The sequence below is a fragment of the Vulpes lagopus genome, chromosome 14 (assembly GCF_018345385.1).
Source record: "Vulpes lagopus strain Blue_001 chromosome 14, ASM1834538v1, whole genome shotgun sequence".
Lineage (NCBI taxonomy): Eukaryota > Metazoa > Chordata > Mammalia > Carnivora > Canidae > Vulpes > Vulpes lagopus.
The window spans coordinates 17335271-17347814 of record NC_054837.1 but is presented as its reverse complement, the minus strand read 5'-3'; the positions used below and the strand labels follow the sequence as shown (position 1 = coordinate 17347814).

Sequence of the window (12544 nt, the reverse complement as noted above, 5' to 3'; positions counted from 1 at the left end):
TTAAAAGAAATGATTAAAACAAAAACAATAGCAACTACAACAACAAAAAAGACAGTAAGGTGGCCATCTAAGTAATAAAAAAAAAATAAAATCCAAAAACCTCTGCTAACCTAGAATTCCATTTCTAGCAAAAATTTCCTTTAAAATGTAGGTGGAATAAAGATATTTTCAGAGAAAAACTGAGGGAATTTTGTTAGTCATGGACCTGCATTATAAGAAATACTAAGAAGAGATACTTTAGGCAGAAGAAAAACTGCCTAAAGTATCTCTTCTGGGAGAAGAACTCCCAGATGGAAATGCAGGAAGGAGTGAGGTCATCATAAAGGGTGCTGTGTATGTAAAATATGAATGAATGTTGACCATGCAAAACAGTGTTTTTAGATTTTAAAATGTATATAAAACTAAAATGTATGATAGTACAAGAGGCAAGAGGGGTTTGAAGAAGGTAAAGTGTTTTAAGATCCTAGGATTATTAGTGGGGCTGGATGGTAAAAGTAATAATTTGCGTTGACTTTTAATCCGGTATGGATGCATATTGTATCTCTAAGGCAACTCTTAAAATGTGTATATCTAACAAGTTAAAAGAGGGAAAATGGAATAAAACAAAATTGGATTAATTTAAAAAAGGAATAAAAGGAGGACATAAAGTAGGTGGGTCAAATTGAAAACAAAGAATAAGATGGCAGCTATAAATCCATCTATATAAGTAATTACATTTAATGGAAATGGACTAAATACTCCCAAGTAAAAGTCTAAAATTGCCTGCCTGAATAAATCACCAAAACTCTATTGCATACTGCTTACAAGGAACATACTTTAAACGAAAGGATGCCAGAGGATATACAGGTACAAGCACCAACTGAAGCAAAGCTGGTATAGCAACACTAATATCAGATCAAGTATCTGGTAAATGCTACTTGGAGATAGAGATTATTTTGTAGTGATAACAGGGTCAGGATCACAATCTTAAACTTATATGTAACAAATAATGTAACTTCAAAATATATAAAGCCAAAATTGACAGCTAAAATAAGACAACTCTGCATTCTTAGTGGGAGACATTAACACTCTTCAAGAGTTTATAGAACAGACAGATAAAAAATTAGTAATGACATAAAAATCTTAATAAAATTATGAGTAAACTTGACCTAATGGACATATATAGAATGCTACACCCAACAAAAATAGAATTTGCTTTCATTAAAGTGGAAGATTTACCAAAAGAAAATTATTTGCCAGGCCCTATAGAAAGTTCCTGAAGATTTCAAGATCAAAATTGTTTTCTGATCACAATGGAATTAAACTCAATAACAGAGTTTACTAAGAAATCCTTAACTGCTTGGAAATAAATACACTTGTAAGTAATTTATGAGTCAAAGAAGAAATTAGAACAGAAATTTGAAAAAATTTTAATTTAAAATATATTTAAGAAATGACATGCCATTATTAGCACAATGTATCTTTATCCTAAAGCATTTAAATGGTTCAAAGAAAGTGGAGCATAATTAGGACTGATATTAGTAATCTTTGTATATGCTTGAAAATTGGAGGAATATTCTTTTCTTTTGGGATTATTGATATACTTGAAAACGATATTTTCTATACTTTTAAAACTGTATTAATGTATTTCCAGGGAGAATGATCAAATTATTATGTACATTTAGCATCATGTAAAAAAAGTAAGCCAAATGCAAAAAGATTTTACTCATTTTATTATTTCAGTCTGAATTGTAGTCTAGATGAGTATCACAGCTTGATCTGTCAAAAGAAATTTCTTTCTCTGCTCTTAAAAGCTTTACAACTCTTCAGTTTCAGCAAGTACTAAGTTGCCTTGTCAAATACAGAGAAATCTTTAACAGATAACTTTTGCAAGGTTGAAACAGATGGGCAATCTACTTGGGTTACTTCTTAAGCCCTTCTTGCCAGTATGGCAGTGAATACTGCTGATGTGTTTCCATTTGAACTTTAAACATTAGAGTTCTCTTGGTTGGCTTGCTCCCAGCTCTTCACACCTGTCTTCTAGTTTGGCACACCATGGATCTAGCTTATCAGATTATCCCCTTGAAGGATAATGCTCCAAAGCTCCCTTGCAACTTGCTCTGTATTCTTTTATTCAAGGTACCGTTCAGTCTTGGGGCTTCAAATACAGTTTTCTAAATTAGTACAGCCTTTAAGCATTGCGTTTATCAATAATTCTTCTCTTTGTCCTTGGTTTTATCAGTCTGATTATTTATGGTGGTTGTTGTATGACCCCAATCCCTAGAAAACTTCTTTGTCAGTTGTCTTGAAATGCATATTTTATATGTTTAATTTCCACTTTCCTGGATCCCCAGACTTAGTGGTTACCCATTTCCAGTGTGTTAAGGCCTAATAGCTTATTCTGACATTCACAGATCTTTATATTAGTCATTACTTACCTTTCTTTCACTACCTTCTCATACATAGAACTGCCACTAACTGCTGAGCCTGTTCTATTTCTTTTCTTATGTCCTTCCTTCCAACCTCAAATGCTGCTGTGCCTTCTTGGCCTGTGGAAAGCCTAGCTTCTTTTGTGTGTAATATATATAATTATAATTTTATATAAAATATATTTTTTTTGTATATTCACTAATAAGTCTCTGAACAGCTGGCTAGCCCAGTCTTCCACAATTGCTTGCGCCTTTGATTCCCACACAATTTGTTGTCTGTAACACTCTGTAACACTTAACCTATGCCTGCTGCTTCTGTGTGCAAAATTGTTATTTATCTTCATCTGTATTTGACTCACAGACACATGGCCTAGCTAAGCTCCAGGTGCAGCCATGCCTCTCATTTGCTGTAGGACGTCAGGGCAGTGGGTGAGCCATCTCTGAAGCATCTGTCTTTCAGACTTGGAGTTTTTAAATGTGAACAGTGTGCTGTCCCTACACTTGAGGAGCACACAGTAGGGGGACTTCATACTTGAGCTTAACCTCATCTACAAAATGAAGTTACTAATCATCCCCTGCTACTTCAAAGGCTAATTGTGAGGCTCAGATTGGATGCTGGATGGACAGTTGCTTTCTAAACCTTATCTATAGTATGCTGGTGAGGTAGATGGAGGCTGTAACTTAGTGGTTGAGAGTGCCAGCTATAAATTTAGCCTGCCTGGGTCTGGATTTGGACTTCTCTAGTTACTAACTACATAAACTTGGGCAAGCAATTTCTAGCCTATCTACCTGGGTGTCTTTCACTAAGAATGAGGGTGATAGCAGTGCCTGTCTCTCAAGCTTGTGTGTGTGTGTGTGAAAGCAGCACACCAGAACGGTGACAGACACATAGTTACTGCTCAGTGTGTTGGTTCCACTTCCTTGTTCCATTTAGATTTGGAGGCAGCTCATAAAAATATGTATACGTACCTAGATTTAGAAATAAGTCATGGGAAACAGAGAACAAATATAAGATCAGAGGCAAAGTTATTACTTAGGATCTTCTTCATTCATTCAACCAATATATATCAAACACCTGTGCCTGACATTGCTTGGATGAACAAGACAAAGTCCTTGTTCTCTTTGAGCTTCTATTCTGGTTGAGAGAAACAGATGATAAAAAGTAATAAATAACAGGAAATGTATGAAGAAGTAATAACTGCTATGCAATGACTCAAAACAGACTCAAAACTCAGTGTGATGCATTATGACTTTGGGGGCCACTTCTGATTGATGGGTCAAAAATTGACTCTCTGAAGAGCAAGTATGGAAGCAGATTTGATTGATAAGGAGGCTAGTCTTTTGAAGATGGGAACAGAGTGAGGAGAGAGAGCATTTTAGGCTAACCGTGGCTAAGACATAGCCCTTAACCTGGTGGGAAAGAATTGGGCATGTTTGAGGAACTGAAAGAAGACCAAAATAGTATGTTCTTCGTGGATGAGAGAATTGGGATGTGTGAGATAAGATCAGGTCGAGGAGGGAGACAGGGTTGGGGGCCAGAGTAACAAATTCAGATTTTATTCTAGAGCCCATGCAAAATTTAAGATGGGAGGTGTTAAGTGAATATTCTCTAAATATCAGTTAGATTCAGGGGATTGATATGATCTTCCACGTCTTTACTGATTTTAGGTCTACTTGTTCTGTAAGTTCCTGAGATTGTAGAATTATCTGTTCTTTATCTTGTCATTTTAAAAATGTATTTGAAGTGTGTTATTACATTCATATGCATTTATGATTGTTATGTCTCTTCATGTAAAATGTCCCTCTTCATTGCTTGTCATAGTCTTTGTCTTGAAAATGACTTCACTGGATATTATTAGAGCTATTTAGTCTCTTTTTGCTTATTGTTTTCATAATAAATCTTTTCCTTTCTACTTTCAACCAGTGTTTTCATATATAAAGTCTTTTTCTTTGAGACAAATATAAAAGTGTCTTGCTCACCACCCCTCACCCATTTCTGATAATGTCTGTATTTTAGTGGAATAATTTTAGATACTATGTTTATCCTTTGTGGGGTTTGTTGACTTTCCTGAAATCTGTAAATTCGTATCTTTCACCAAATCTAGTGAAATTTGAGCCATTATCCTTAAGCATTTTTCTACCTTAGACTCTTTCCCTTTCTGGGACTCCAGTTACATGTGTGTTTGATTTTTGAATATAATGCCAAATATTACTAATGCTCTGTTCAATTTTTTCACCCATATATATATATATGAATATATATACATATATTCACCAAATATATGTGTGTGTGTATGTATATATATATATATATATATATATATATACATACACACACACTTTTCTGTTCTTCAGATGGGGTAATTTTTATGGATCTTTTCATTGACTCTTTTGGCATCTCTACTTTGGTATTATGTCCACCCATTGAATTTTTTATTTCAGATATATATTTTAGTTATAAAATTTCCATTTGGTTTTTCTCATAGTTAATATGTTTCTGCTGCTATTTCCTATCTTTTTATTCATTACATGCATATCTCTTGTTATGTCTTTGAGTATAGTTCTAATAGCTGCATCCATCAGCGTCATCTTGGTTGGAACGGTCTTCATTTATGGTGTTTTCTCTTGCACGTGGGCCACATTTTCCTGTTTCTTGATATGTAAAATAATTTTAGATTGTATCTTGTACATTGGGATTGATATATTAATAGATACTCTAAACTCTGTATACTTCTTCAAAGGGTATTGAATTTTTGTTTTAGCAGTTAACTCATCTTACTAGATTTCAAAAACTCTGTCTTCTTATACAGTGAATAGCAGCTGAATCTCTCTCAGTTCTTTTAGCTTTAGCTGAAATGCTTTGGATCTGCCAAGGCTTGCATGTCATTATGGGGTCCAACAGAGATGTTGACAGAATGTATATACAGAATTTTGGAGCTCTGACTCTCTGGCTATTTATTTTCAGGAATATCCTCTCTTACTTTCTGGCTTTTGTTCGATGCCCCTTCCCCATTACGTATATATACTTTTGGTCACTCCGGCTTGTGCTCAGTGTAGTTGGGTCTTAAAAATGTCCAGTATTTACAGTTGTTTTCTCAGGATAATTGGTCCCTTAGCAGTTATTTGGCTATTACCTAAAGCAGAGCCTGGGTTTATGACATATTTTGAATGTAAAACCAATATGATTGATTAATTGGATGTAGGAGGCAGTAGAAGCAGGAGTGTGAGCAAAAGAGCAGGAATCAAAGATGATTATTTCTTCTTTGGCTTAAGCAATTGGGAGGATGGTTTTACTCATGTTTGTGATAAAGAAGACTAGGGACGGAGCATGCTTGGCTGGGGTAGAGAGGATATGGAAATGTCAAATGGGTGGTTAGATATTTAGAATCTGGAGCTCAGAGGAAGAAGCGAGTAGTACTAGGGATCCTGACTTAGACATCAGAATGTAATTGATATTTTAACCTGTGGGACTGAAAATTTTTACCTTACAGTAATACAGAGGGTGAAAAAGGGGTACTCTGGCACCATGCTTTGAGGCACATCAGAATTTAGAAGTCCAACAGAGGAGGAAGAACTACCAAGGGAGACTGAGGAAGTGAGGCCAGTGTGGCAAGCCTCTGGAGAGTGTAGATCACACAAGTCAGAGAAACAAAGCTGCCAAGAAGGTGGGAAGGATAGCTGAGTTGAATGCTTGCTGCAGAGTCAGTGGAGCTACAGACAAAAGAGAGACCCTTGATTGGGCAAGCAGAGGCCATTAGTGGCTTCACAAGGCCCTCTTCCGAAAATGGTAGTGAGAAAGTGAGATATGATAGCTGTGGACCAAAAGTGCTTGCTCTTAGGGTTCTGCTTATTCAGGCTACATGTTCAGCTGTGAGCTTTGTAACCACCCAAGCAGAAAGGCACTGCATGGCCAGTGCATGCTCAACCTTGATGATGATACTTCTTTTCTGTTGAGGGGGAGACTTTTCACCTTGAGCTTGGGCTGCTACTTGCTCAGGTTACCTGGTCAACCTAACTGCCTAAATTAGAGGGGGCATTTTTCATGCACAAGCTACAATAAGATCATCCCATCTAGAGCCAATTGATAGTTGACTGCGTGTTCTTTAATTAGTGGTCTTCCTGATAATAGGAAGTGAATTTTGAATTACAGTCACAGATACTCAGACACTTTAGGCTTTTCCTTTGCCTACTAAGAGTTCCTTTTCTGTTGTTCACTTTGGAGTTTATGAGGCACAGATCTCTTAATAAAGCTTGTATTGTGGTTCAGAGTATCTTTTGCCCAAGAAACTAGAATGTTCCATGGCATTGGATTATTACAGTTCATGGAAAACTTCCATACTATCAGCATTTGTTTAAACAGGTGTCAACTTGCTTTCTAGGTGCCCTGGAGCACAGCCTTATGTTGCATTACATTTGCTTTCAAGGATAATAATTCCATGAAGGCTTATTATTTCTTGACTTTGTTTAGTGTTTAGGCAGAAATGTTTCCTTTCACTTACTACAGTCTACCTGTTTTATCCCAGAATTCTGTATTGACCTTTGGACCCGCCCCCCCATATATATATATATATTTTAGAGATTTTATTTTCTTATTTGAGAGAGAGAAAGAGCACAGAGAAGGGGGGAGAAGTAGAGGGGGAGAGAGAAGCAGACTCTTTGCTGAGCAGGGAACCTGACGTAGGGCTCCATCCCAGGACCCTGAGATCATGACCTGAGCCAAAGGCAGACACTTAATGGACTGAGCCACCCAGGCGCCCCTGGACTACATAAAATTAAAACAACAAAAGAAATAAACCAAACCAGATCCTCTGTTTATTTTCTGACTCTACTTCAGATTTTGGTGTTTGGCTTTTGTTGCCTCCCAGTACCATATTTATGTCTGGCATGGTATTTGAACTCTTGGATCTTTTGGTAATGCCAACACTGCTGGATTGCTGGTTCCTTAGAAAAGTCTTTTCTGGTTGGATGGAGTATAACCTACTCCAGTCGGCCTGCCTTCATGGCAGAATTTATTGCCTCTTCTAAGACTCCCTTCTAAGCCCTGGCTGTCACAGACTTGTGAATCTTATTGTAACAATATGGCCCCAGTAATTTCTCCATGTGTGAGCCAGCTGGCCTTCACCTGGGCCCTCAGTATTTCACACACCCAGTTCTGCCGACTATGCCCCTTCTTTATCAGTAATTCTTATAGGATTTACAGGTTTTGATTTCAGAACTATCCCAGCCTTATTGCAAAAAGGCAACTTTCATTTCTATTCTATCATCCCAGAATAAAGAACACTCAGATATTATGAAAGTCAATGTAAACAACTGCCTATCTGTTGAAAACTTTGTTCCCAAAAGTAAGTCATTTGTTTAAAGAGGTGTCATTTTATTGAAGATTAGTCTTCCTGCTAACTCCATATTTCATTTGTGCCCTCATTCTCTTGTCTTTTGGATTAAAAGTATTTCTGTAAATAAATAAAAGAAACACTCTGATCTAGCAGCTTCTATTACCAGATTAGAGGGATTGGGGCTAGTTCTACATAAAGCAAGTATTTCTAAAGCATGATTTTTATTATTTGGCTGTCTTAACACTGTTCTGATTGACTTCCCTAATAAGTTAGCAAAATATCTGTTTGAAGTAACCTATTTATTAATACTTTATTGTGCAGTGAGGCTCCAACCTGAAAAAAAAAACAAAAAACAGTGCTTTTCATCTATGGGTTAATGCCTTTCTAAAATATTCAGTTGATTTTTTAAAGGGATCCTTGCAGGAATTTTGACTATTTTGACTATGTATTTTTTCTTTTGTTTTGTAATGTTGTAGTTGAATGACAACGATCCCCATGATAAGTCTTAGAAACTGAATTACAGCCAGATTTAAATGGTTTTTGCTCCGGAGAGGGGAGTTGGCAAGGACGAATGGCCTCTGGCTGGTATATTGTAAGATAATTGTAACCATGGCAGTATTAGTTTCCTAATATTGTCCTTCTAAATTTAAGTGACGAGTTTCATCATAGGAAAAAACCCATTTGTATGTTTCAAGTTGCATTTAAATTACCCCAACTTCATTATTCCAACATTAGAAGTAGTTTCCTGTAGAGTAGCCGGTTCAGCAATTTGCTTAATCTCCTGTGGAAGTGGTTTTTACCCAGGCGAGTAATATCTTTTAATAAAGTGAGTTTTCTGGGAAGATATACCTAACCATGGTAACTTTGAAAAATCTAGATAAAAGAATACGAGAAGCTAGAGAACGAGGAAGATCGCCTTTGCAGAAGCCGGCAAATTTATGACACCTACATCATGAAGGAGCTGCTGTCTTGTTCACACGTGAGTATTTCTTTTTGTTCTCTGCCTTTAGTTTGGATAGCAGACAGCTCGCAGTGTTTCCAGAAAGTAAAATAGGAGGCAGAAGTTTAAATATCGAACAATACTCCCCCAGGACATGACCCATGTCTTCTCTTCTGTCATTTGTTTCCTGGTAATGCTGACACAAAGTTGTTGCTCCATCTACTCCAAGCTTATTTCCAAAAGTGGATTCTTTCATGGCAAAAAAAAAAAAAAGAAAGAAAGAAAAAAAATTGATAGATCATGCAAATCAACAGGAAAAAAAAAAAGGACAGTCTCAATTCCAGGCTTTCTAAAGGAAATTAAAGTTTATTATTGTTAATTTGGCTGTACTTTAAATAATTAGGCTAATCAAATATTGATCAATATAAATCTTAAATAGTTTATTTGGATTAATGAAGAAGATTATAATTATTATGTTAATTTTATTAATAGTTAAATAGTGGTGGAAATATTTCTTCCCCCTGTAAATCAGATAAATACTCCATTCAGTCATTAGGATAAACTAGGTTCCTAAGAAATTATTCTACCAGGAGTGAGTGGAATAATTAGATAATAAAAATTTACCACGTAATATCTCTGAGAGAGCTTTCTGAAGGAATGGCCTCACAGTCCTGGCCTGTGGGTCCAATACAGGAGCCACTCGCCCCAGGGGCTATTTAAATATAAATTTAAATTAATTGAAATCCAATGGAGTTAAAAATTTAACTCCTCAGTTCCTCATGAGCCACATTTCAAGTGCTCGATAGCTGCACGTGGCTGGTGGCTCCGGTATTGGACAGCACAGATACACAGCATTGCTGTCACCGCAGGAAGTTGAAGAGGACAGCACTGGCCATGATAATGATTTATTTTAGTGCTTCTATAGTTACTGTGTCATTCACAGTTCTTACTGACATTTGAATAACTGTAGCTGGTGGCACCGCTTGTGCCATGTATTTCTTTGTTGTTCTCACCTAACTTGTAGCAGATGGTTGATGCTCTGTGCCTTGCTACCTTGCTGGAGAATGGTTGAACCTTGGAAAATGCCAGATGTTCCGTGAAGATGCCACTGAAACTTAGTTTTCATGTAGCTCAGCAAATTTAGAGGGTATTTAACAGTATGATGGGCATTTTAAACTTTTCTTCTTATGGTGCATTATCAAAGAAGACATAATTTGAAGTTTGGAGGAAGAATAGTATGTGTAGTTCTTGCTGGTGTAAGCTCTATTTTTTTAGAGCAAGTTCCCCTCTGCTCTGTTCACAGCAAGGCTTTTCTTTACAGCCTTCACCACCCTGGCTTTTAATTCTTAAATGGATTTTCTTTCTTTCTTTCTTTCTTTCTTTCTTTCTTTCTTTCTTTCTTTCTTTCTTTCGTTTGTTCGTTCTTTCTTTTAAAGATTTATTTATTTATTCATGAGAGACACAGACTGAGAGAGAGAGGCAGAGACATAGGCAGAGGGAGAAGTAGGCTTCTCACAGGGAGCCCGATGTGGGATTCTTGACCCCGGGATCATGATCTGAGTCGAAAGCAGGTGCCCAACTGTTGAGCCAGCCAGGCATCCCAAATTTTTAAACGGATTTTCATGCATTTCTTTTCTTTTCTTTTTTTCTTTTAAATATGTTATTTATTTATTTATTTATTTATTTATTTATTTGAGAGCTCAAACTTGCAAGCATGAGCAGGGGGAGGGAGAGGGAGGAGCAGACACTCCGCTGAGCAGGAAGCCTGATGCAGGGCTCAATCCCAGAATCCCAAGATTGTGACCTGAGCCGAAGGCAGACTCTTAACTGGCCGAACCACCCAGGCTCCCCTGTTTTCTCTTATACAGTGGAAATTTTACATTTCTAATTTTACGTTTCTAATTTTTACATTAACTAATTAAGGGATGTATACATTTAATAAGGTGATAATGAGATTCTCTATACTTTTTTAAAAAAATCATGATAGTCTTAAACTCTTGTGGGATTAGGTATGCCCATCAGGTGCCCCTGTGCTCATCATCCTTCTTGATATGGTATCTAAGAACTTCTGAAGCTCAGAGGAACAAGCATCTGTTTGGATTGCCCATAGATACCCAACTGATTTTTAAAGAATGCATGTCAATATAATTATCATAGGCTCCTGCTTAGTAGTTGTGTTAAATTATGTGTTGTGGTATTGTGTAACATATAGGGGTTTATTACGTTTTATATTTGTGGGAAAAACATAACTTTTTTGATTATTTTTTGAAAAGCCATTCTCAAAGCAAGCCGTAGAACATGTACAAAGTCACCTATCCAAGAAACAAGTGACATCAACTCTTTTCCAGGTAAGACAAAATTATTTCAAAATAAATACAGTTGACCCTTGAACAACACAGGGATTGGGATGCTGACCCCCATGCAATCAAAAATCCATATACAACTTTTGGCTTCTACCTCCAAACTTTACTAATAGCCTCCTGTTGACTGGAAGCCTTACCAATAACATGAACAATCAATTATCACATAGTTAAAAAATATTTAAAAAATTATAAGGAAAATACATTTATAGTATTATATATGAAAAATCAATGTGTAAGTGGGCCTGCATCATTCAGACTCATGCAAGACTGTTTAGACTGTTTTCCATAAAGGGATGCACACTGCACAAGTGAGTCAGGAGCCCTTCATCCTGGTCTAGTTGTGAATTTCCTCAGAGACCTTGGGAAAGTACCTGCCCACAGTGCCGCAGCCTCCTGTGCAAAATGAGGAGAGGGATTAATTCTTTCCTATTGTTACCTTTAGCTCTATGATTCTAAGAGGTAGAAAGTTAATAAGTAAAATAGCTAATCTAAAGAATAGATTACCCCATGGATCCATTAGCTTTTAGTCTTTAGAACTCAATATCAGTGCTGATCATCAACACTTTTAGTCATTTATAGAATATGCTATGTAACTTCCAGGGCCCAGCATAGCATGAAAAACATGGGGCCCTTTGTTCAGAAATTAAGAATTTCAAATGGCGACAGCAGGGACACTAAACCAAGCTCTGTGCTCTTCTGAATGTGAACCCTGTGGAACTGCATGGGTCACACGCCTGGAAAACTGACTGGGCACTTGGGAAGTGGCTGTGACTTTCCAGGAACCATGTTAGGCAGTAGAGATGCAGTGGCAAACAGATCAGACCTGTCCATACCTTCATAGACTATGCAGTTGAGCTGTAGATAACTATTAAATAAATAACCACGGTGATGAATCTGCTACTAAAAACTGGACAAATGCCAAAAAGAGCAAGTGTAAGAGTGGGAGCTGCAGCTTGTCTGAGTCTTGTCAGTATGTGTTCTACGTTTCTGTTTATGCAGTGTGTGATTTCTTTTCCATCCCTTCCAGCCCTACATAGAAGAAATTTGTGAAAGCCTTCGAGGCAACATTTTCCAAAAATTTATGGAAAGGTATGAAACTTCATGTATATATATATATATATATATATATATATATAACATTTTTTTGAGTTATACTTGATATGTAACATTATACTAAAATGTTAGTATGGGAAGCCTGGGTGGCTCAGCGGTTTAGCGCCTGCCTTTGGCCCAGGGTGTAATCCTGGAGTCCTGGGATCGAGTTCTACATCGGGCTCCCTGCATGGAGCCTGCTTCTCCCTCTGCCTGTGTCTTTGCTTCTCTCTCTCTGCGTTTCTCATGAGTAAATAAATAAAATCTTAAAAAAAAATGTTGGTATATATACATATGTAAAATCTTGTATGATAGCTGTACCTCATTTTACCCAAAGAGCACTATCCTTAAAATGGGTATCGATTTAATCATTCGAAGTACTTACCAAGCATGTACCATGTGCCAGGC

The 12544-nt window shown here is 36.9% G+C and overlaps 1 protein-coding gene across 3 annotated transcripts in view; it reads left to right on the top strand.

Moving 5' to 3' along the window:
- Positions 1 to 12544, top strand: part of GRK3 (G protein-coupled receptor kinase 3) — a 127201-nt gene that overhangs the window by 60962 nt on the left and 53695 nt on the right. For all 3 annotated transcript variants that reach the window (XM_041728575.1, XM_041728576.1, XM_041728577.1), the window contains 3 exons: positions 8619 to 8720; positions 10955 to 11029; positions 12072 to 12133. In XM_041728575.1, coding sequence (XP_041584509.1) covers positions 8619 to 8720; positions 10955 to 11029; positions 12072 to 12133 — 239 coding nt within the window. The remainder of the gene's footprint in view (positions 1 to 8618; positions 8721 to 10954; positions 11030 to 12071; positions 12134 to 12544) is intronic.